At 50.8% G+C, this 25,710-nt stretch overlaps 1 protein-coding gene across 10 annotated transcripts in view; it reads right to left on the reverse strand.

Moving 5' to 3' along the window:
• Agap1 (ArfGAP with GTPase domain, ankyrin repeat and PH domain 1) overlaps nt 1-25,710 on the reverse strand; it is a 455,752-nt gene that overhangs the window by 309,806 nt on the left and 120,236 nt on the right. For 6 of the 10 annotated variants that reach the window (XM_041650290.1, XM_041650293.1, XM_041650292.1 and 3 more), the window contains exon 1: nt 8,107-9,502. The exons of the other annotated variants lie outside the window; for them this stretch is intronic. In XM_041650290.1, coding sequence (XP_041506224.1) covers nt 8,107-9,013 — 907 coding nt within the window. In that variant the 5' untranslated portion in view covers nt 9,014-9,502. Of the gene's footprint in view, nt 1-8,106; nt 9,503-25,710 lie in introns of those variants that run through there. 10 annotated transcript variants of the gene reach the window in all.

The following is a 25,710-nucleotide window of genomic DNA, read 5'->3' on the forward strand; positions in this document are numbered from 1 at the left end:
TCAGGCAACCCTACACAAGGGAACAACCAGAATTAACATTCACTATGTGTGCCATAGGCCATGATTACTTTTGCCTCACTGAGAGCCAATCCCAGGCCCAAAGGGGGGGAGGGTCCTCAGTACATGTACCCTCCACCTCAGAGTTTCTCCCCCTAACCGGTCACTATGCACTTTCTAACTGCAAATGTAACAGACCTGTAAATGTCATGTACAAGCTTACTTGATCATCTATAATTTTTTTTAAATTTATATCATGTGCAGGTGCTCAGTACAATACATATCAAACAAAACTTCAAGAAAGCTTCTCTCGGGCTCTCAGACTAGTGTGGTTTGGGGACAATGACTTCAAAAGCCTGGTATCCCTCCCTCCCTCAGTCCACTCCACAATCCATCTGCCTGTCCATATTCCAGTACACTGAGGATCAAGGAAGGTTATGTGAAGATTCAGCTGCTCTCAGGCTGAGTTCTGGTAAAAACAAAACAAAACAAAACAAAACAAAACACACCTTTATTTTGCTTTTAAGAAGGGAAATGACCCCATGTGGTACAGTACTCCACGTGGCCCTTTTCTAGAGATAGGAAACAATGGGGGATGGGCGGTGAAGCTGTCTTCTTCTGCCCATAATTGCAAGGCATATTAGCCAATCATTTTAAAAGCAGCAGCTACATGAAGGTTGTAGGAAGATGTAAAGAAGAAGGGGAAGGAGAATCCGAGGCTAGCTTAAAAGGAGTGTCGGGAGCGAGAAGCCTACACAGCAAGTGTGCATCTTGACCATAAACCCAAGCATACCCACATGCTCGATGCTTCTACCCATAGGTCCTCTGCAAAAAATATATCACAGGCAAAGACAGCAAAGTCTTGATGCTGACTGCACAGGTCCAGACCTGTTGCCACCTGATGTTGTTCTGCATCTTCACAGGAACTAAGGGAAATCTGAAACAGCTACTTGAGTGCACAGGGCAGCCCAAGCGCAGGCTCTGAGGCTTGTCTGGGCTGCCTAGCTAACCACACACTGTTGCAGCAGAGAGAACCCAATGGCCTGCCTGGCTTTCTCCATGTGGCAACTGAGATATATCCCACAACCATCAAAAGAGTGTTACACATCACACATCACAAGTCACAGCTTTTGAAAAAGCAGGAGAAAAAACTTGTGGGAGAAACATGTTATTGTCAGGCTTGGCCACTGGACTTCAAAAGAACTGGCTGATCAGAACTTTGTAGGATCCAGAAAACACTGCTCATGGAGGATCTGCTGGAGGGAAAGAGGAGGGCTTCACTGCTGCCAGATCCCTGCTGCTGGTAGGCAGTAGTCACTAACCCTCCAACAAGCCAGGAGAAGCCAGCGAGAAACAGGTGAGGTGAGAAGTGGCAGACCTAACAGCCTGCCCACCTAGACACAGTCGGGCAAGCACATCCTCTGTTCACACTGGAAGCGAACTACCCCTGAGAGAAGATCAGGTGTAAATGTCATAATCCTAGGTGGCATGTCTGGTCTTTTTGACAATGTGCCACAATCGATGTTGTACAGTTTATATTTGAGCTGGAGCTCTGTACTGAGATGTGAGGCACTGGGTAGAAGGAACAACCCTGCAGGACCCTGTGCGCTGTGGGCAACTGTCCTGATTCTTAGACAACAGGACTCAGACTGTGGGACACAATTACTACTGGTTTTGCTTTGAAACGGGGCCTCAGATAAGGATGACTTTAAACTTTTGATGCCCCTGCCTACACCTCCTCATTGCTAGGATTTTTGCAGTGCATCATCCCATCCTGTGTGGGGTTGGGGATGGAACCCATTACTTCATGCATACGAGGCAAGTACTCTACCTATTGAGTTGCCTCCCCTGCAAGTTAGATTTTATATTTGGGAGCTCATTGAAGCAACAAGGTAAACACTAGATAAATATTCCTCTCCCACCCGAACAGAAGCAGCATCAGAGTCATTCTGCCCTGGTAGAAGAACTAATTAATGGGGGGGGGGGGGGGTCACAAGGAAGGCTGCTGTCATTGTTTATGGAGTCAATTCTCAAGTGTCTGACAGTCAGCAGGCCCGCTTGCGATGACAGGCACAGAGGGCAAGAGGGAACACAGGATTCCCTTTGACGACCATCTCAAACAAAAGGACACCCACTCTCATCGCCTGAGCCCCACTGTTCTGCACCGGCAGTGACTAAACAAAGAGACCCTTCCTGCATGCTGACCACACCAGCTGGCATGCCACATCATGCAAAACCTCAGACGGAGCATCGTATCGAAAGAGATGCAAGACTTCTCCCGAGCAAGGGCGGTGTGAGAATGCAACCCTCTTTCAACCCTTTTACTCCCATGGACAGAATGCACCTCGTAAAATTATCTTCACATGCTAGATAAGGAGAAGCCAAAGGAATCCCGTCCAGCACTCGCCCTGGTGCGGCCTGGTACTGACCGTGAGGATGGAGCTTTCCCGTCTTCTGGTCAGAGTAGCTTACTGCATGCTAATCTTTCTGAGAGCATCAACTTGTTAGTGATGCCAAGATGAGAAACAAGGGAAGGTGGGACAAAAAGCAAAAATAAGCACAAGAAGAAAGGGGGGGGGGGTGTCTAGAACTCACTTTTAAATTAAAACCAGCTAAGTGGAAGGCCGTGACTCCATTCTTTTAAACAGCAAGGGCATTTAAAGCATTGACTAAAATAATGACCAGGAGAACGAGCTAAACCAGGTTGAATACCTGCCTCACCAGGAGCCATGAGAAGTAGACGTCCCGGGCTGTCACCCACCACAGGCAACAAGCAAAAAGAAGCTCAAGGCTCAGCAGGAGCCAAACCACCATGGGCAGATGGTCCTTCTCTCAAAATAATGAAAAGATAATAATCTCCCCTCTTTCCTGCTAATCTGTCGACCTTAATACCAATTCTGCCCTTAATCATGTGGAGCGGCCACACAGCTGTAGTCAGCCCCAATCGTGAGGCCACCTCTGTAAGATAGCATTCCTCTTTCCTTCAGTTTCATACTCACAGTGACATTTTAAAGCCATATAGCTGTTCCAAGTCACTGCACTGGGAAAAGAAAATTTATGCCAGGAACGTAAATGTTTACTTAAAGATTATACAATTTCCTTTTCTCTGCTTCATGTTGGTGTATCAATCGCCAACATGTATTAGATCTGAGGACAGGGTGGGGTGACTAGCAGTTCCCTAAATAAAATCCTACCCGACTTGCTGGTGGGGAGCTCTCCTCACATAGTGAATTCCTGATGATCCTGCAAGGTCAGCTCATTTCACCCCCATGAGGCCAACAGCCAACTTCTTCCCCAGCTCAAGGCCATCTGCTCCTTCATTTGTGTCCCCTGGCTCTCTCCTCCATACTGCCCACATTTAACCAGAGCCTGTGTGTTGTGTACAGTGCCTGTGCTCCATAGCACAGAGAGGGATAATGCCAGCACTGGCCCAGGAGGAACTCTCTCTGATACTGTGACCACTCGCTGGCGTGAGAAAGCCAGTGCAGGTGACACTGGAGGAACAGTCACAGCTTGCCTGAGTAGACTCCCTGTAACTCCTCAATCTCCCCAATCGACTCATGTCAGCCAACAGAAACCATGCCTCCATTAGCTCTCAGATTCTGCTGCCTAGAAAATTCAGAGCACACTGCTGATGTCCCATGGATGTGTAAGTGAAACAGAAAAACAAGACAAACAAAAATCAAAGCAACAGCACTTCCAAAGGAAGAGTAGCTGTTAATGGCGGAGTAGCCAAACAAGTTGCTGCAACGGGCATGCGTTAGAAAACTCCTCTAGCAGCAGGATATCCCAAGCCCAGACTGTCAGAGAAAAAGATGTAAGCCGGTGACATATACTGAAATAAAGCTCTGACCAGAGCACACAGACCTAGAGAAACAGCACAAAGATTCACAGGCTGAGCTGCAATGCCACTCTTGGGAGCATACCCACTGTGGCTGCTGAGTCTCCAGCAGAGAGCCATTTGGGCCCATCCCTCCAAACAGCAACAAAAGCCCACAGGATGAGCTCTCTTATCCTCAACATTGAGGAGCTGCCATTGAAGACTGAGTAGAAAATCATTCAAAGTGTTTCAAATGAAAGACTCTGAATGACACAGTTTCATTACAAGCTATTTTCCCTGTCCAGGTAGCAAATCAAATCGAAAACAATGTATCAAGTTACACCAGCAATTTTCTTTCATTTAATTGCTATTCCTTTTTCTGGCCACTAAAGTTTCATGTCCTTTGCTTGATACTCAACAGTATCATAACAACCAAGAACTACAGAAACAAGGGAACCAGAAAGTAAGGAACACAGCTGCTGATAAAATGTGCTCTCAAAAAACCAGTTGTAAATTACCAATTTAAAAACTGACCCTTGCCTGAGTTATCAAGGAATCACTTTACTGCAATAATCAACCTTCCCACATAGTAAAAGACCCTGCATGTATCTCTAGCCTAGTGGCTAATTCACTGGTGTGGCAAGTTAGTCTGATGTCACCTGTCAGACACAGAGAGTGACACCCATCAGTGCTATTTATTAGTCACTTACAATTTGATCTCTCCTTGTATTAAATTATACTCATGTCAACAGGATGTCTTAACACGTGTGCCCTGGATCTGATACAAGGTCTCTCTGAAAACTGTGTCTAACCCGCATAAACCCTGGGACTCCGGACACCAGTGAGAAGAGCCTGCACAGGCTGAGAAAGCCCAGTGAAGCATCCTGGGAAGGTGGACTGTTTCCACCCTTTCACCCTAGAGCTCTCAAGTTAGGAATCAGGAAAATCAACCACACGTCTATCCAGAGCCTGCACGTGTGTGTCTGAAAATAAGGTTTTAATCAGTTTGCTTTTGCCTGTGCTAACAGAGGCATCACATCTAAGACCAGCCATTTATTATAGGACAGGGAAAATATTCACCATAATACCAATTTTAAAGTAACTTTTCCTACAGCCCACTCAAAATCTAATAGGTGTTAGACAGAAAGCGTCTGTAGGTGTCGGCACCTCTAATTCCCTTTATGATCATTAACTCCAAACCATTATGGCCTAGATTTAAAGGAAGTCATAAAGTCTGGTGTCTAGAGATGCTGATGGTGTTTCGGTCTGCAGAGGTTTAAACCCCGGGTGGTGAAAACAGCTGGGAACTGGCACAGGCCTGGGTTTTGCTACTGTTTAGCCAAGCTTGGGCTTTGCTCTGACACAGCAGCCAGCTGTATGCAGCTATAAAGAGCCCCTGACCTCACACTTCACATTTCACAAGCTCCATTCTCCCTTCCTAAAAATCAAATTCCTGAGACCTGAAAAGCCACCTGAGCCCCAAAGTAAGCTTGGGCAAGGCAGGATGGGCCGGCCCTAGCAATACTCACAAAGAGAAAACATGAGATACCATGCACCCAACCATAACATGAGAGCAAGACTTTCATATAACGCTGAAATTCTGAACAACTGATACCCTTTAAGAGCTATTTGATTAATTATGTGCATTTGTGTGTTGCATGAGTATGTACATGCGTGCGGGTGCACGTGGAAGCCAGAGGCATCAGATCCCTCTGACGCTGGTGTCCCGGGCTGTTGTGACCTGCCTGATGTGGGTGCTAGAACTGGTCCCCTGCAAGAAGAGTTATGTATGCTTAACCACCTCTCTCTCCACCTCTGCTCCAACAACTGACATTCTCAGAAACAGATAATGAAAACCAAAACAAGCAAAGAAACCCCACAGGATCCTAACAAAACCATAAGGCCTGAAAGCGGGAGTTTTGCAACACTGGCTGTGACGGCCACAGAACAAGGCTGCTCCCGAGTCTGGGGGACACGGACCTGACACTTCAGACATTTACCAATGACAAAGACTTTACCTGGATGAAAGGTGTAGCGCTTTACACACACACACACACACACACACACACACACACACACGATCCAGAACTTTAGAATAAACTAAGGCCACAGAGTTCTGTGTATATGTGAATGCTATGACCCAGAACACTTTCTTAAAAAAAAAAAAAAAAAAGATGCTATTTTCAGTTTGCCCCCCTCCCACCCCCATTTCTGAGACAGGGTCTGATGCAGCCCAAGCCTCACACTTGATATATATCAGAGGTTGATCCTCCTGACTGCACTTCCCAAGGGCTGGGATTAGAAACACATACCATCATTCCCAGCTTGTGGGTTTTCTACATGACCACCCATAAAGTTTGTGGTGATGGTCTGTCCACAGAGATAAGCAGGAAGATCATCATTACTATTAAAAACTTGCACCCCGAGGGGGCAAACTTCCAACACGCTTAATACCTTCACTACTGCAAACCCACTTTCAAGAGTTTGTCCCAGAGGACTCATCAAAACCTCAAACGCTTTTAACTTGTGTCCAGGTGCAGCTGAAGCATACTCATGCCGATCATGACTCTGCTTCTCCCCATCTCTGTAAAACAGGTACTTATCTGGAACCCAGGCACCTAATTACACAAAAACAGAGATGCCAACCTGCTGTTAGAGTAAGCAGGGGCCTTTCAATTCGCACTTCCTCTGTGCAGTGACAACAGCCACTTCATGCAAAGCAACCCTTTTTCTTCTTCATTTATTTATTTTCAGGGTGAACTTGCTGATTCGCATTATGGTACATGCAGGGAGGTCAGAGGACAGCCTGTGGGAGTTAGTTCCCTGTGGGAGCTATCACGCAATCACCAGCTTGGTGGCGAGCCTTTACCTGGCTGAGTCAATCTCACTGGCCCCCAAAATAACTGCTGCCACTTTCTAACACTTTAAAAGCATGTCGCGAGGGAGGTACAGTGAGAGGGATTAATGATAAGAGTGGAACGAAGTGCTGCAAGGCGTGTTACAACTAGACAGGCAAGGCAACTCGACCAACCAAGCAAGGCTGGTGACAGGTAACTTGAGAGCAAAGGAAACAAGCAGGCAAGCACGCCACAGCAGGGTCTGCTCCAACCCTTCTCTTCTCTAGCACATTCCTAAGACCACGGGCAGCCATGAGAAGAGTTTGCCTTCCATGGGTCCTCTGCCAAGGTTGGTTGTGATGTGGGCCTGGACCTAGGGTAGTCAGCTAGCCTGTGAGGTCCAGCTGGGAGAAGCCCTTTCCAGGATGGTGGGAGCCAGCTGATACTGTAGGAATCACTATCCTCCATTGCTTATACCTTTGAGGCCATTAGCAGCGCCTTTTTTGTAACCAGAAGCCTGATTACAGAACTGCCCTAGTAAAATACCCACTCCCCACACACATAGTGGTGTAGCAATTACTCATCCATGCCCCGTCTTTTCCCTCCAGGTGATATGCAGAAACCAGATCCATGTTTTGTGGTTTCAAGAGGCTGCTGACCCCCAAATGCTATCTATCATATGGCTAATTCACCACTTCCAGTATCTGCCCCCCAGAGACTTCTCCACAAGGCCCCAGTAGACATGTAAGAGACAAGCGAGCTCTAAAGTTTTCAGACAGGCTGCGGGACTGGCCCCTCATTTCCTAGCATTCATTACCCAGCTTGCTTTCTCCAGTGACATGTGGAGACAGAGCGGCCTGGATGCCTGTCATCTGTTCTCATCAGCTCTGAGCTGACTCCACCAAAAGCTCCACAGGGTAGGGTCACCCAAATCAGCCATTACAGCACTCAGAAGGTGGAACCAACAGCAGCCTGCTGCACTGAAGAAGGGAGGCAAGGATCAACTCAAAAGGAATGTGGGCTCCTCGTGGCTGGCCAGGAGCTGCACATGCCAAGCTCAGTCCAAAACCAAGGCTGCCATACCCACCCACCCCCCATGCCAGTGTGGGCAAGGGCGTGCCCACCCTGCAAACGGAGAGGGCTGATCCGGCAAGAGGGGCAGCAATTAGCCAAGCGATCTTACCCTTGTCAACTTCACTAAGACCATATAACAGGCCCAGAACTGATAAAGCACATAAAGCCTGGAGTGACAGCATTCAGAACCACCCGTACTGCTGCAGTGAACATCAGGACAGTTCACACCCTTGGGACCACTGGCCGGCTAGACACCAGGGAAAGCAGGTGTCCCATTCCTCTAAAGCCCCAGTATGCCTACACTGCAGGCTGCTTGAGCGCAGGCCCAGCCCCCACCGGCCTGTGCAAGAACCCGCCCCCCCAAGGAGGGCTGCCCACCTCTGCGAGGGGACCCCTCGATGCTCTCTGCGCTGGACGACTGCGTGTCGGCCGGGGCCCGCCGTAGGCTGAAGTAACCGCGGGAGCGCAGGGCGCCGCTTCGGGGAGAGGGCCCGCCATCCCTACGCGCAAAGATGCCGCTGAAAAAGCGCAGCAGCCGGTGCTCCGAGGCTGCTCCGGGGCCGGCGGCCGCAGCCCGCGCGCGCTCTAGCCGCTGCAGGTCGCTGTTGTCCAGCGTGCGGTTCTTGCTCTTGCTGCGCTCCCAGCGCTCCAGATCTGAGAGCGCATCGTTCTTGCTGAGCACCTCGCCCACATCCAAGGTGTTGCGTTTCTCCGCTACGGGCTGCGCTCCGGTCACTGGCTCCGGGGAGGCCTCCGCCTCGACCTCGTCGTCGGGAGCCCATGCCAGGCTCCCGGAGCTGCTGTGGCGCCTTCCGCCACTCAGCGCAGGGCTCCGCGGGGCCTCGGGCTCGCTCCAGTGCCTGAAGCTGAGGCTCCGCCGCAGGGGCGCGGCCCGAGCCTCCTCCACGTCGGGGCTGCTGGGCCGCTCAGCCGAAGGGCTGCCCATCAGGTCTACAGGCTCCGCACCGCGTGTGCACGGCCGTAGCCGCCCGAGCTCCAGCTGCCCGGTGCTGCGTGTGCGGAAGGCGCGGAAGTCCCAGGCGCGCGGCCCGGCCTCAGAATCTTCAGCCGCCGCCTCCTCGGCCTCCTCTTCCAGTCGCCCAGGGGCGTCCGGGGAACGCGCGGGCCGCGGCCGCCGTGTGGGGCGCGGAGTCGGAGCGGCCAGCTGCTCCTTCCTGACCATGGTCACCGAGATGCGGTAGACCGTCTTCCTGGGGGGCGTCCCGCGGGGCATCGCGTCCGCGGGAGGCGACGCGGGCTCGCCGCTGCCGTCCAGCAGGTACATGTCCCCAGGGTCCGCGGCCGCCGCGCCGCCCTCCGAGGCTCGACTGCATCCAGCGCCGCCGGCCGTCGGGACGCGCGCCGCGGGCGCAGAGCCGGCCAGGTGCAGAGCCCTGGTCGGTAGGGAGCGGCGCCCACGCCCCCCGCGCACAGCAAGGCCCGCGCTTAGGCTGCGGGAACAGCGCCCCCAAAGTGCGCCCGCCCGCGCGCCACGCGGCCCGAGTACCGGGGTCCGCGCTCGGGGAGCCGAGCCATGGGGGACCGGGCGGGCGCTCAAGCGCGGAACCCGCCTCGCCGGCAGGTGCGGCCTGGGCGCGCAGGGCCCACTGCGGGCGGTGGCGCCCGCGGCTTCATTGTCTAGGGCGCAGGGTCCAAGCGCATCCCTCGGCCTTTTCTTGCACAGCTCGGCGGTCCCGCAGCCTCAGCCTCTTCCAGGGATCCGGGCGCGCGGTTAGCTCCGCCGGCCGCGGACGGTCGAGGGGCGGGTGGCGGTTTAAAATGGAAATGCGCGCCGGGGCGGGGCGGGGCGGGCGGGCGGAGGCCGACGTGCGGAGACTGCAGGCCGCGCGCCCAGCGGGGCCTGCGGGTCCCGGGAGCGCGGAGGCGGCCGCGAGCGCGGCGAAGGGAAGGCCCAAGAGCCGGGCTGGATTCCCGCCGCGCGGAGCGGATCAACCCCTTGCAGTAAAGCTATACCAGTCTCCAGAACCTGCTGCAGGGTCATCTGAGGCCTCGGCTATCCGTGCAGCTTAGAAGATGAAACTCAAATGACTTGCTGGAAATGTACTCCCGAGGCTGAGACAGGAGGATCGTGAGTTTGAGGTTAGTAATTCCAGCCTACCCACCCACACGGAGAGGCCAGATCTCATCAAGAACAAAGATTTCTTTGAACTGGTACCCTCTACCAGTTAATTCCTAGAAATCAAGAAGAGCAGGAGAGATGCTCAGTAGTTAAGAGTACTAACTGCTCCTAGAAGATCACATTAGGTTCCCACAACCCACAAAGGGGATCACAATCATCTCTAACTCCAGTTCCAGAGGATCTGATGCCCTCTTATGACCTCCAAGGGTGCCTGTTTGTACTTGGTACACATAAATTCAAGCAAACACTCAAAAATAAAAACTTGTAAAAGAAGACAACAACAACAACAACAACAACAAAAACAGTTGTTCCCTGGGCCTGGGTGTCTCAAGATAATTTATAGGGTATTTTCCAAAATATAAATCTGCAGCAGTCTTAGTGTGTCTTGAAGAAGTGTGTCTTGCCAGGCTCCTCTCCTTCCTAACCATCTGGGTTCTCCAACTGTAAGATGGAGATAACACTTGCTTAGCTTAGATTAGCACGTTTGGGGTCACTGGAGCTGGCGAAAACACTATGAGCCAGGCATGTTCATATTTAAAAGCTGTATTTCCCTTCATTTCCCCTACTTATTGCCCCTCACCTTCCACAAGTGCTCATATGTGGCCCCACCACCATGTACTACAGGATTTATATGCGGTCACAGGCTAGTTCTTCAGACCATCCTGAACATAGATACACTGCTTCTGCCATCTTGTTTACGGGTTCCAGGAGGAAAATGCATTTTCTTTCTTTCTTTTTTTTTTTTTTTTTTTTTTTTTTGGTTTTTCAAGACAGGGTTTCTCTGTGGTTTTGGAGCCTGTCCTGGAACTAGCTCTTGTAGACCAGGCTGGTCTCGAACTCACAGAGATCCGCCTGCCTCTGCCTCCCGGGTGCTGGGATTAAAGGTGTGCGCCGCCACCGCCCGGCTGAAAATGCATTTTCAGTGCCCACTAACCAGATGCGGGAGGGGGGCTTCTCTTGACCTGAAAAGGACAGAGTTTCCTGAAGGGTATATCTAAGCAAGATGTAGGTGGCTGTGAAGATCAGGCATTTCTCAGGTCTCGCCAGCTAGTCACTCTGTAATCTCATCACAAAATTTTGGGAGTATCTGTTGTGTTCATGTCAGTAAAAGTGGCGTAAGAATGAACAGGCCATGTCTCCTGAAAGAGATCGCAGTGTAAGAAACCAAGGTTTTAAAGAAAAATTATCAGAAAGGTTTCTATATGATTCATTTACTTATTGCTTACATGTGGGTAAATATATATATATAAATATAAATATATATATATATATGGGGGGCATATGTGTGCTGTGTGTGCGCAAGCATGGAAGCATGTGTGCATGCGAAGGCCAGGGGTTGATGTCAGCATCCTTCCTCAGCCCTTCTTCATTTTATACATTAAGGCAGGGTCACTCACTTGAACCCAGATTGGGGGATTCCAGGGATCCCCAATCTCTGTCTCCCAAGCGATGGGATTATAGGTGGGGTACCACATCCACCTGATGTGTAAGTGGGTACAGGAGTCCGAAGTCCTTGTGTCTGTATGGCAAGCAATTCCCCCATGAGCCATCTCTCAACCTCCTTTTTTTTCTTAATACGTGTGAAAACATAGCTAACTACCATCAATGGCTTCTAACGCAATTATATGACCGACCATCAGCCATGGGCAAGGTATACCTTCTGTTGAAACTCTTAGTTTCCGTAGTGGCTCTTCAGACACATCATTCAGAGGTTAAGGCCGTCTTACTCCCTGTTTGACTAAAGCAACTCTCTCTGACAAAACCCAAGAGGCACCAACCTTTCTAGGGTGGAAGCCAGGCATTAAAATGTCTAGATCCGTCCCTTTAGGAGGATGCTGAGGCTCAGAGAGGGTGGGGACATGCCCCCAAGACTACACAGCTCCTGGGTGAGAATGGAACTTTGTGTCAGAATCTCAGTGCCGACACCTGCACTAATGACTTTTGTCCCAGCAGCTTTATTAGCATGAAGAGCAAACAAAATGTGAACTGGCCTAGATGCCATCAAAAACTAAACAAAAACCCTGATATTACCAAGAAGTATTATTAACATCTCTTCTATTGGTTCATCAAAGTGTGTGTGTGTGTGTGTGTGTGTGTGTGTGTGTGTGTGAGAGAGAGAGAGAGAGAGAGAGAGAGAGAGAGAGAGAGAGAGAGAGACAAGGTGGGGTCTCGCCTCAAGGAATTCACAAACTTATAAAAAATGATGTTTGTGATTTTAGGACTAAAAAGACTGTGGAGAACAGTGTCAGATGGCACAGTAGCAAGCACACTGTCCAGCTAGTAATCAATACCACTAGGACCTGGCATCAGTCTAACCTTACAGCTGTGGCTGTACAGATGCCCAGGTAACCAGGTCTGCAAGACTGAGAAATAGGAGCTGCGCACTGTGGCAAAGGTAAAGGTAGGGATTCAACCCTGGCTCACTGGAGCCTGGGTCTAACCTCTCAGTGTGCAAGGATGGGGCTTCTTTCAAATGCCCATGTGAACCTTAATAATATCTACTGCATAGTGAAGCCAGGGAAAATACATTTTCCTTATTACCTGAGGGACACCTAGAGCCAAAATGAGGTGTTGGGGATGGGGCAGGGGTAAGTTTGCATTCCTTTAGAGCTTAAATACTAGTCTATTAGTGCCAGCTCATTATTCGTTCTTGGTATGGAATCCATCCCGGGTTTTGTGCTTTGCCATACTAGGATGCAGGCTGCAGAGTAGAAGAATCCATTCCATCCACCTCAGATGACACAGTCTCCCAGGAAGACTGGGAGCACCCAGCCAGCCAGGCTGCTGCTCTCCCTCTCTCTCAGTACTCTCTCCCCAGGAGTAACCACAGGCTCCACACACCAGTTCTAAAGACTCCCTGAAGACCTCAATACCCTGGTCCCAGCACATGGCCTCTCCCCACAGCCCTGGAGACTTGGGCTCTCCCAGCCTCAGAAGACACAGGATCCTGAGCCTGTCACTCCAAAACCTAAATCCCCTGCACAAAGCCAGACCTGTCTCAGCTAAAAGAAAACACTTCACATGGCATGCTGAGTGTTCCTGGGGTATTTTGTGGGGTGTTCTTAAATGGATACCCCACATCTGTATCTTCCACATCATACAGCATAACGCACCACAACACACACACACACAGAGTGTGTCCTTGATCTCTTTGCTCCATCCTTCAAAAGCACATGGGCAGGGCCTGAGCACTGCAGGGAGGAACTCAGTTGCCTAAATAAGAATGCCCTAGAGGATCCAAATAGCCCTCCCAATGCCCTAAGCTTTATAGGAGCCTCTGGCCACCCTCCATGACCTGTATCCAGTGCCATTTGGAGCTGGCCATCAATTAAGCCTCCTTAATTCGTGAACATTACATTTTGCAAGTGTTGGTTAGGAGAGCCTAGAAGCCTTATTTAAAGGAGCCTCTCTGCGAGTCAGCAGAGGAACCATCTGCTTCGCAGGCCGACTTTCCAAAAAAATACAATTTGATAGCTAGTAATCAGGCTGTTTTTTAGATTCATGTCTGCTGGCAGAAACCACCAAGCACGGTCCTACCCTGGCCTGGGCACAGAAGCCCAGAGCCACAAAGAACTACTTGCTGGGTCTCAGGAGCTCCCTTCTGGTAACTGGCTGACAGGGAGATGTTGCAAAGAGAAAGACATGTGTATCTGACTGACACTTTCAGATCTCAACATGAGCCTCCATCCCATCATGAAGGCTTCAGAAGGATTTCTGATTTGAGATTTATTATGATACTCTGGATGGACTGGGTACTGTCCCCACCTAGAGTCTGCAGGCTGTAGATCTGTAGGGGCCCCAGGTTTTCATATTTATAAGCTGGAGGTTGCGAACAAAACCATGTCAGACATGCTATCCCAGAGCGACTGCAAATCTGAGGCCTGCTTGAGCCACAGAGTGAGTTCAAATTCCTCTGGGCAACTTAGGGAGACCCTGTCTGAAAACAAAAATACAGGGATGGGCTGCAGCTCAGTAGTCTAGCAGGTGCAAGGCCCTGGGTTCAGGGCCCATATCCATCTCCTCAGAGGAAAGAATGGAAAGGGAAAGCAAGCGTATCTGATCCAGGGGGCAGGCAGGAAAAGTGTGCTCTTCTTCAGGGTGGGGACATGTTGTGCAAGCATGGGGAAGGACCCTTCCTGAGCTGTTTCTCATGCAGCAGCCACAATGCAAAGGCTGACAATAAGCCAGAGATGTGGCTGAGTGTAGCCAGAACACCTGCCGGCAGTATGCCTCTGTGAGCTTTTCAAGTGTACCTGGAGGTGCTTGGCTGTCACCTCAGTGACAATGCAACCATGTTTTAGACAATAACAAAGAAGGAAATCCGGTCAGGGTAGTTTAACCAAAACCAAATTTGGCTTGACCCCAGAAAGATGGGTTTTGACCCCCAATTCCTGTCAGAAAACAGCATGGTAGGGATGGATGGGTACCAATCCCCCAATGTGAGGGAATGGACAGTGGAGGAGAAGGGACTTCTGTGTCCCTGATAGTATAGAGTCCAGCTCAGTAGCCTCCAGATAAGGCCTTCCCAGGGATTCCTAGCTGTCAGGAAAGCACCACAGGAGGTGACAAACACCTGCATGATGCAATGAGCAGGGCTCATGCCCTCTATCTGCAGAGGGCTCCGTCACCAAGCAGATCTGCCACTCTCTCAGGTGCTGACAAACTTCAAACAAAAGGCCAGCTTGTATCCACCTGCTGTCACTGGTGACATGTGTACTGAGGAGACCTGAAACAGCCCAGGGCTAGGCCCAGAGTTAGCTGTGCTGCAGGGAGAAGGGGAACTGACAGGGCAGAAGGTCACAGAGAAGTGACAGGGTACAAGGACACAGAAGGTGAGAAGCTGTGCACTAAGGCTGAAGCAAGCACAAAGCTCTGCAAGAAGGAAGCGGGTGGTGGCCATGGTGTGGGGCAGAGTGACGCTGAGAGGCCAGAGGTTCCAGGTCAGTCATCCTCAAGGCTGTGACACTCACTGAGCTGGCCAGTCCTTTGTCACAGAGCTTTCTTTCAGGCTGTGGAGCAGCAGGCCTGACCTCTACTCACCTGGTGCCAGCACTACCCTTCCCAGCGACACCAGCAAAAAATGTCTCCAAGTGCTGTCAAATGTCCCCTGAGAACAAGACTGCCTTGTATGCACCTGCTCCAAAGGTACATACAACACTGAGCAGGAACTACACGATGCTTCTCACACCTCCCCACCTCCGCAAGGGTTAACAGTACCGACAGCTCTTGTCGAGCTTTCTATAAGAGACTGCATTCTTTCCAGGAACTAGCCCCAAACAGAACATCAACAGTGAGAAGCAGGCCACCAAGTCATCCACCATCCTGTGAGGACAGACAGGCCGCCCTACTGAAATTTCTCTGAATGAACAAGTATCTTGGCCATAAGTAGAACATGGGGAGGGATTTTATAGAAGTCTACGCCTAGGCAACAACATGCTCATCTACAAAATAGCCCAAGTTGGGTGTGTCAGGGTCACAAAAAACCAGCACTGACAGGTTTCTCCAAAGCCTTAGGACCTCCACTGTCAACCCTCAGAGTTTCGATCCCATGACGCTGGAAACCACCAAGGAACAGAGGATAACAAGAGCCTCCTACGGGAGGACCAGGGAGGAACCTAAGCCAGGCCACAGCTTCTCCATACAGCCTGGAACAATGTACCCAGAGGCCAATCCCAAACCCAGCCAAAACCTCCTTTCCACCTACATGGGCCACCTAGAGTGGATGCTGTAGTTTTCTACCATGCTCTGTGGAGCATCCACTGTGAGTAGCCTCGCTTCCACACATGGAAATTTTCTACGTGTCACTGAAGAAGACTTCAGACATTAAGTCAGATCTATGAGCCATCACTTTACAGAAATGAATTCAAGCAACACCAGCTCATACTTAGAGTGACTCCCGAGGGGCTACGCACAGCCACAACCAGAGCATACGAAAGGATTCCCACCCCATATTCCCTCCCTCCAGCTTTCCACATATCACCTCCGTGCACATGCAGCCAAGGAAAAGAAATCGGGAGGTATCAACAAAGGGGACACCCCCCTCAATGGCTGTAAAGTATGTCCTGGTGTTGCCGTGAACTCTTTCCCTAGAGGGCTGTAAACATCTACCCTTTCTTTAGAGCACCAAAGACAAAGTATTGTTGTTCACTGATGAGCTGGTTGGGCTTTCAGAGTATGGGGGACAGCTTACTCATTGCAGTGCAGGCAGCCCAATGCAGCTGCACCACCAGAACATCTCGCTCCAGCACGGATGGTGACTTTGCCATAGATGCAGAGATAGGCTCCTCTTTCTGATAGCCTTCCACAGTCTACAGACTCTAGCACCTGCCAAGACCCCAAAGCCATATGCGATTGAGATGCGGTAAGAATCCGGAGGCCATCCTGTATGAGAGGCACTCTTCTGTGAGGGAGCAGCAACAGTCACAGAGGCCTGATCTTGAGGGGCTCACGCAAGGAGGCACAGATGCTCTGATGAAGACAACGGCAGCTAGGAAGAGAGAAAGCACTACTCAGCAGGCCTGAGTAGAAAGTCAAAAAAGAATCCCAACGAGCCATCTCATCTTCCTCCACAGGGGGGTTTGACAAGCTTCCCTTTAGATCTGCTGATTTCAGAGATTTAAGCATCGTAGTATTTACATGAAGATCAAAATCAAGGTCCCAAATGATGCCCAGGGTCTGTGCAGGTATACCCGAACCAGGCTTCCAGAGGAGCACGTTTGACAGTTACCACTTCTGCATTTACCACTTCGGTTCTCCCTGGAATTCTATGACCAGAGGCTTCAAGGGAAGATCCATTCTCTCTTACTACACGTCAAAAAATACCTAAGCTGCCTATTTAAATCTCAATTACACCCCTCCCCTTTTTTCTCTCTTCCTCCCTCTCTCCCTCCCTCCCTCTCCTGGCAGCAGACATATGATCACTCCCCTGCCCCTGTCAACCAGTGAATCATTTCAGTGGTCCTCAGGCTCCAATGATAAACAAACTCAGGCAATAGACAGCACCCATTTCCCCTGGAGGTTACAATTTGTATTTGCACTCCTTGGAAGAGAAGGACAGGTTCCTCTATCCTGGCTGACAATGAGAAGAAAACACCCATGTCTTCTTATCTACCTGCCTCACACCTGTTCCCCGGGGCCTTATGCAAAGATCAGGCTAAGCTACAGTAGCAGGGCATGGAGTCGGGGATGGGAGGATTAAGACACAGGGCTCTGGCAGGAGTCCAGCCACACCACAGCCACGGAGCTTTGTCACCACAATCTGATGCTCAGCTAGCTACCTGTGACTCCTCCCAAAATCCTCCACAAAGAAAGGCAAACTGAAGGAGAATGGTGAACTGAAGAGCAAGGGGCACCAGCTCAGAGCACCCCATGACTTATAACGGTCCTCCCACCAATTCTGCACTGTGTCTCTGGGAGTGATGTTAAAGATGAAGAATTAGCTGGCCACTCACAAAGACAAAACTTCCGGGATTAGGAACCAAGCCCCTTGCCCTGGGCACTGTTGGGCAGTGCCCTCTAAAGGAGGAATCATGAGGCATGGCAGCACGTTTGTCAGAAAGGAACACACAGAGCAGGGGACGACCCTCTCATCTCTTTATCTCCCACCTTGAGCCCCAAAGGCACCCAGGGGTCTCAGGTCACACCTGCCCCTTCACCTTCCCTTCACCCCAGGCCTCCTCCCATGAGCCATTTGGTGACACACCTAGAACTGACCCCACCGTGTAGTCCAGAGAGAACAGGGGACATCAGTCCAAGCAGGCACTAGTCTACCCTTCCCCTGGCTACTCCAAGAGACCACACCTGGCCATGGCCCAGTTCAGACATGACCTCTGGAGCAGCACACTGGTATCGCCTGGGAACATGTCCCACCCCATCTTCATCCCTCGGAGGGACACTCCAGCAAGATGTCACAAACAGGAATGGGGCCCTGGCCAGCCCTTCCTCACTCCAGTGATTTCAAGCTGCCTGGCCCGTCTCAGGATGGCCTCGGGTCACACATGTGAGTTGGCAGATGACCCTGTGTTGTTCATTTGAGTCACCTCTCCTCCATCAGACTCAGTTATGTCCATAGAATGAAAGAGCCCTCTCCACCGCAGGCCTTCCAGCCAGCACCCAGCTCCTGGGCTCTAGTGGGAACTAACGCCTTCTTCTCTGGGGGATTCCCCATTCCCTCAGCCATCCCACACAGAAAAATTTCTAAGCCAAGCCCAGCCTATCCCAAACCTACGCTCAGCTCCCTTTCCAGAAACAGCCCTCAGCCCTGCTTTGAGGGCTTCACAGTACAATTCTACTCAGTAACTCCGTCTTGCCTACAGAGTAAAATGCATACTTTTCAAGTGGCTCCAGGCCTGACACCTTCAGCCATCCTGCAGAACACAGTGGCTCGGGCCAGGTTCCATGACATGAATGACACAGAGCCCTGTGACCAAGCAAAGAGGCCCCGAGACTGTGAAAACATGGTAGAGCTATGACAGTCAAATGGATACACACGACCTGGTGTACGGAGTGCTGACCCAGGGTCTAACCAAGTGTCTGCCCCACCTCCTCGCTGGCAAACCCTAACCGCCTCTCTCATTGCTAACCATGCCATATGCAGTGACAGCAAAATGGAGCCATGTCCAACTCCTCACCGGGACCTGCCTGCTAGAGGGTTTTCTGCTGGTGTTGACCATGCTGTCCCTAAAGAACAGACACTACCCCGCCTCTGCCCTGGAAACTTAACAACCTCCCAGCTCAGTGGACAGCAGCTTCACCCCTCCCTGCCAGTTTCCTGCTAGACAAATCCTGCTGGCAGGTGGTTCAGGGTCACTTCCACAGAGCAGCAGTCCTGCCCCACTCATGTCACAAACCAGGTCAGCTGACTTGCACTGTACCCCCCATGGTGCCCCTTTTTGGACCCCTCTCCCATAATGCACTTCATCACTGCACGGAAGTTTCCCCACACAGTCTCCCGCGGTTAGGGACAGACACAGGGACGAAAAGATGGTGACTCACTTCTTCCCTGACCACAAAAATCCTCAGCAGCAGCTGACCCTGGGTGGCCGCCCTCTGCGATAGCCTGTCCCTCCCTCAGTGGAAACCATGAAAACACACTGAACTGCGTGTCCTGGGGGGAAGGGCTTCTCCAAATGCCGCAGCCGATGGGGAGCCCGGGTCTTGCTTCATCTCAGAGAATGGGGTGTTAGGCCTAAGGGCGGGGTGCAGAGGCTCCAGGGAGCTCTTGATGTTCAGATCCTAGTTGGGCACACAGTAGGCGACACCCATGCAATCCTTGGCATCCCTAGAATTGGAAGTGGCTGTCTGGTCACCAAGACTTGGCATTCAAAGGATCTACAGAGATCCAGGCCCAGGGTTCAGAAGAGCCAGAGAAAAAGACACGGAACAACCTGGCGCTACTTTAGAGCAGACTAGAGCAGCCCTGCACCAGGAGCTGGTGGTGAAGCGGAACATCCTCAGCACCCAATTCTGCAAGCTCCCTCACAGTCACTGCCGTCACGTCTCGGGGGCACAGCAGAGGCGGTGACGGGTGGACACAGGGAGCCCAAACTGGCTCCCAGAGAAAGAATGGGGACCTCGCCTGCTGCCCTCCTGGCAGTCAAAGGATTTCCAGAGAAGCACCAGTGATTGTGGGAAATTTCAGGCTAGAGGGGGTGGCAGAGACAGCACAGAGTTCCCCTGAGGGCTTTTTTTCAGGAAGACTCTTCAGAACTTGGGGTTTATATCCAAGGGGAACAGCGCCTAATGCAGCAGTCCCTGAGCAGCGAACATACTGCACCCAGGAAAGCAAGCATTCCTGGGCTGCCATCAAACACCAACACGAGCAGGTAAGCATAGAGTTCACAACACTGCGGGCCCACTTGGCCTACACTAGTGCCATCCTAGCCAATGGCCAACCAAGGAGGAGGCAGCACGTAGCTGTTCCCCGTGAGGAGAGCATGCGGCATTTGCAGCTGATCTGATTGAAATAAGGTGCAAGAAAAGAGAACGGGGACTTGAAAGGCTCCAAGGAGTATGCCACGTGACTCTAAGTAAAACATCTCATCTCTGTAAAGTGAGGACCACTGCCAACCCAGCATCTTCACAGTGGGGGCAGCCCTACTCCCAGCTCTCCCAGTCTCTGCAGCTAAGCACCCTGCGTTAGGGCTCAGCTTGCCCCTCCTGTGTGGCAGACTAGTATTTGAGAGGAGCATTCAAGGGCAGGTGTAGCTACTATTATCCCTAGTTTATGAATAGGGAAAGCCACCGATTCTAACTGTGCCAGCATCCCACAGAAGATGATGGGAACTGGCTCAGGCCCAAAACCCCATGGGAACCGTCTTTCAACTATTTGCTGGGCCACCCTACCCCCACGCGCATCTCTAAGACACTACTGCTCCTTATTTGAGTCCTGAGTATTACACGGTTGCTCTCTAGAACACTTGCCAGGACTAACTCAAGGTGCTCTATCAATAGTCGTTTTGTTTTAATATAACTTTTAAGGATATAACCACAAGGAAAAAAGGTCATTCCATGCTTGTTAGGGCTGCAACTTTGTTACCAAAATATCTGACCAGAGGTCAGCTGAGGTTGTTGCAGAATGCTCTGCACTGCTGTGATTTCTGCTGGCCTAAGTGTAAGCAGGAAGGAAGAGGAAGGAGGAAATGGTGGAGGGGGAGGAACTGGAGGAACCGAGAGAAAGGGAGGGAAGCAGCATGGGGAAAGAGGATGCAGAACAAGCAGTTAGAAATGGGAACTGCAGGAAAACAGGGAAGCCAGGTGGCCCAGGCCCAGAACTGAAGAGGGTGGGAGACCAGGGCCAAGCCCTCCGGTTAGGGTGGTCCCCAAGAGATTACCCCATACCTCTGCCCTCCTGAGCTCCTAAAGTGGAACCAACCAGGCTCTGAGACCACTCCCTTAATCCCTCATGCACTGCCTCCACCCCATGCCAAGCAAGCCCATACCCTGTCAGGGTATCTGCTGTCCTACCCCCACACACCCCACACCCACACACTCCTCTATTCCCCCATGCACAGCCACCATGGAGCCCCAGGATATACTGGGCTGGGCTCTGGCATTCATCCTCCCAGGCTCCGTCCTCGGGCCTGGAAGGCAGTAAGAAGGTCTCCTAATTGCCAACTTCCCTTCCCTAAATCGGAAATATTCACTTATAAAGCCATAAATTCTTTCCCACAGAAGCATTACGGATAATTAGAGCCCTACCCAGGCCTGGGCACGAGAGGAACTGCTTGTTTCTCTGGAGACATACAGACCCTTGCAGGTGCCAGGAGCAGCCACTCCATTACTTCTGCTAGTGCAGTAGTTCTCAGCCTGTGGGTCGTGACCCCCCCTTGGAGGTCAAAGGACCCTTTCATAGGGGTCACCTAAGACCATCAGAAACACAGATATCTACATTACGATAGATAATAGTATCAAAATTACAGTTATAACGTTACAACAAAAATAATTTTATGGTTGGGGTCACCACAACATGAGGAATTGTGTTAAAGGAAGGTGGAGAGCCACTGTGTTAGTGGAAGCCCTTGCACTAATAGAACAGGATGCACACACTCTGCAGGTAGGAAAGGAGCATGCAATGGGAACGCTTGCAGAAATACCGAGCAGTTCACCAATCTCTTAATGGCCCTGACTGGAGCCATTAGTTAGGAATATGCCATAACGAAGTTCCACAGGCTGAGGCTTCAATGACAGGAAGGATGTTCATGGCTCTGTAGGGTGGAGTCCAAGACGAAGATGTAGGCAGAATCAGGGTTCCCCTTAGCTAGTGGATGCTGCAGGTTACCTACGTGTTACATGGTCCCCTCTATCCATGTGTTTCATGGCCTAAGTCTATCATGCTCTGATTTCCTTAAAGCCATCCGTCTACTGGACAAGGGCCCCATGCTAGCCATCTTGTTAAAGTCTATCTCTAAATGCAGTCACCTTCTGAGGAACTGGGAGGTAGGACAGCAGCATGTAACCTCTGGGACAGGCACACGCAGCCCATAGCAGTTACCATCTGTCTTGTTAGGAAGCAGCTGATAGAAATACCCTAAGTAACATTTATTGGGGCTCAGAGTTTAGGCTACCAGACCATCGTGGCATAAGACGGGATGCAGCTGGACACATCACATCTGTAGTTCTTTTCCAGTTTCATCTGGGACCTCAACGTAGGGAATGACAACTTCGACATTTCGGATGAGTCTTCCCACCTCAATTAGCCCATGTAGACAATCGCAGTCATGGTGATTCAAGATGCTGGCAAGATGACAATGCTAACCACACCTGCATAATGCCTGATTAATATTAAGGGCCTTTTCTCATTAAAAACTCAGGACAGCAGCTGCATACCTGCATGCAGCCAGTACAGCTAGTGTGTGTACTCCCAGAAACTTGCAACTGGAGGTCACCTTGAGATGGCAGGGAGACCTCTAGTCTCTCAGGATGAAGCCCCACCTACCAGCTTAGAAGAAGCAGAGTCTCTCACAGTTCAAAGTCAGGGCCACGCACTTGGGAAGGCAGGAAACCAACTGCACCTAGGTGGGTTAAGGCAGCTTATTGAGACTCTCATCACCATCACCACCTCCTGGTGAAAAGATGTTAGGTCCGTTTAAAGCCAAGCATGTCTTGCTCAAATGCTGTAATTGTGTTCAGTAATGCCAACTATAGAATATTGTACAAAGTTTTTCGCCCTTGCTTTGAAGGCTGTGGAGTGGCTGCAATGAATCCATGAAAATCCAGTGTGAGGCTGGGATCCAAACACAAGCACTCCGGGCCTGCCCAGCATGGCAGCTGCATCTTCCTGGATCCAGGTATCTGCACCCACTAAGACAGGAGGAACCAAGACAGATGGTGGCAATATTCACTCCCTCCATGTGGCCTCATTAGCCAGCAGCAGCAGACACAGCCCTGGAGGCATCGGAATGGGGGTTGCAGGCTGCAGGAAAAGACAACCCCAGGAGCCTGGAAGGGAAAGACTGTGCAGTGTGATGGTCTGCCTTCTCCGGACATAGCATGTCCTTGCATTTCTGGGTTGAGCTGTGTTGCCGAGATAGTTACCTAGTCGGCAGAAACAAAGCTCGAATCACTGCCTGCCACAACCCCCGCCCCCCCCCCCCCATTTCTATAAATCCCTAGAGCAGAATCAGTCTCTTACTCCAACATCAATCACCCAAGGCATTCATAACAGCACCTTGGGCACTCACACATGCAGGGGGTGGGAGGGCACAGACAAAGACACACACCCAAAAGCCTTGTAAGTCTCCACTGAACGCATGCGTGCCAGCATATCCTGCTCCGGGAAATGTGTTAGAAACGTGTGCCTGGCACTGAAGACTCCTTCCTCAGCAGATAAGGGACCCTGCTCCAGTGTGCCCTGCAGAGCAGCACACTGAGCCAAGGCCCTGCCCCGCCTGACTCACACACAGCCTTGCCAGAGAAGCCTCGTAACTGGCCTTAATTGATGAGATGAAAGCATTCAACACGGGGCTGAGACCCAGCCACCTTGGCTTTGGAAAGCAGGGATGGAGAGGGCAACACTGAACACATGCAGGGGAAAGACCTCCATGCAAGTTAAGTGCTGGCCACTGAGCTTGACTTTCAAAGATGTCGCTGAACTCCACTGATCTTGAAGTCACCCATAACCACAGCCAGGACCTCACTTTTGAGCCCGTCTGGTATCACATTCACCTACTCCGTCTGGTGACACACAAACGGAGCATCCCAGGCGCTGACCTCCCAATGGAATAGAGCGCTTTAAAGAACAAAAGCAGAAGCCACGGCCTGCCGGTCTTCCGGCACCTGTACACCTCAGGAACTCCTGTTCTCAGTTCCAGGGTGAATTACATTTCAAAGCTTACGCCTGCTTTTCAATCTACCCTGACCTTGTACTTCTAGATGAACACACAACTCAAAGAGGGGAGGGGGTTGCTCTGGATACAGCGGTAATTAATATTCTTTCTTCATGGACGACATTTGTTTGAAATGATAGGATCCCATCAGAAAGTCATTTTCTTTCCAAGTTCACGGGGTTTCCTATATGAATGCAAATAGCGGGGACAGAGACGAGACGGACTGAGCCCGTACTGTTTGCTCCTTGTAATTGTTTGACTTTGGCCTAGACACAGCTGGGAGGAACGACTCAGAGACCCCAATAGACTATTTGGGGTATTTTTGTTCTAATTTGGAAACCATTTTGCCTACGTGAAAATAAGGCAGCGATCCAAGGCGGGGAGCTTTCTGAACAAATTATAATCAAGCGATTATGTGGGAGGAAAAAGAATAGTCTTAATATTCCTGGGGGCTTGATAAGAAGCCTGCCAACGCGGGCGGCTGGGGCACCACTGACTACGAATAACTACTGTATATAGAGCATGTCACTTCAGATGTGTCAGCCGTGGGACCATGGTCTGCAGTGTTACCCCACAGGGATCTCCTAGACGACCTTCACCTTGACTGACCCTCTACTTCACTCCTGTGTCTGTGTGAAGACAGTGGTGTGCTTATGGCGGCCTTTCCTGTCATTATGTCACCTACGGTGGGCGTGACAAAGAGCACGGAGCCTTCTTTATTTAGTGACTGCATAATAAATATTCAAGTGGAAATAAATGTCTCCTTCATCGCTCTGTGGTATTACAGGTCCACAGCTAAGCAACCCCAGCTGTTCGGAAAGCTACGGCAGTAATACACTGCCCAGGGAATATGGGGTATGGCCCTGGGTTCGCAAAGTAACTGGGGGAAGAGGACACCCATGTGGCATTAAATACAGAGCTGTAAGCGGAATCCTAACCCCCATAGCCTTTCTTCACCCATTTAAACCTATGCTGAAGTGAGCACCCGACAGACTGCAAGGGCTGGACTCTACCCTGGGTAAGTAAGGTAAAAGCTACTGCTGTGTTGTTTGTCTTACGGGTCAAGACAAAAGACAGTATAGTAGAGAATGACCTTGAATTTCTGGTGCTCCTTCCACAGTTCCTGAGTGCTGAGACGGCAGAAACGCAGCGCAGTGCTCAGCTTCATGTGGTGCTGGGGATCAACCCAGGGCTCTGTGCACACGAGGCAAGCACTCCCCAGAGCTCTATCCCCAGTCTGAACAAAAGCTATTTTTAATTTTAAAACTTGGATGGGAACTGGCTTTTCAACAATTGTGTTTATGCTCTGAGCAAAAACATAAATAGCTTTTAAAAACTATCTTTACATCTAGCTCTGCGGTTTGCTCATAACCATTTTTAAATCTATCTTGAAAAGCCTCCCCTCTACTTACCCATCAATGGGGGGTGGGGTGAGGGGATGACCATGTTGAAGACAGCACATGCCAAGCAGTGCATGCCCCCTGCCTTTTCAGTTCAGAGAAGCAAGGTTGATGAGCTCTCAGCGATCGGTACGACTTCCACCTCAAGGAAGGACAACTGGCTTACAGGGGCTTAAGATGCACCCATGGTCAGGGAGCTAACTCAGGGCTGAAGAGAGGTTCAAAGACATCCTCTCGCTCCACCCAACCACCCCACCCACTGCCCCACTATGCTGAGCGTTCAAAGCACCATCACTGACCATTTCTATGCTTTTGTTAAACTCTAGCCAGAAGCTCTCTTCCAATGAAATTTCGGCTTTATAATAGACACCCCACCCCCAATCATCTTGCCCTCTTAGCACAATCAGCATTATACCCTACTGACAGGTGACTAGGTAACCTACTGAGGCTTATTCATCGAGGCTGACAGACTAACCAATGACAAGGGATGCTCAGAATAAACGGGAGGGCTTTGGGTGGCATAAGGGGACCAAATGGCCAGGGTAGTGTTTCCTGATAAATATAGAAGTCAGGTAGCCACCACAGGCCACGGGAGCCAGCTAGACTGCACCCGAGA

Source organism: Microtus oregoni, unplaced genomic scaffold (assembly GCF_018167655.1).
Source record: "Microtus oregoni isolate MIOR12 unplaced genomic scaffold, Mior012 000004F_ref0000308, whole genome shotgun sequence".
Lineage (NCBI taxonomy): Eukaryota > Metazoa > Chordata > Mammalia > Rodentia > Cricetidae > Microtus > Microtus oregoni.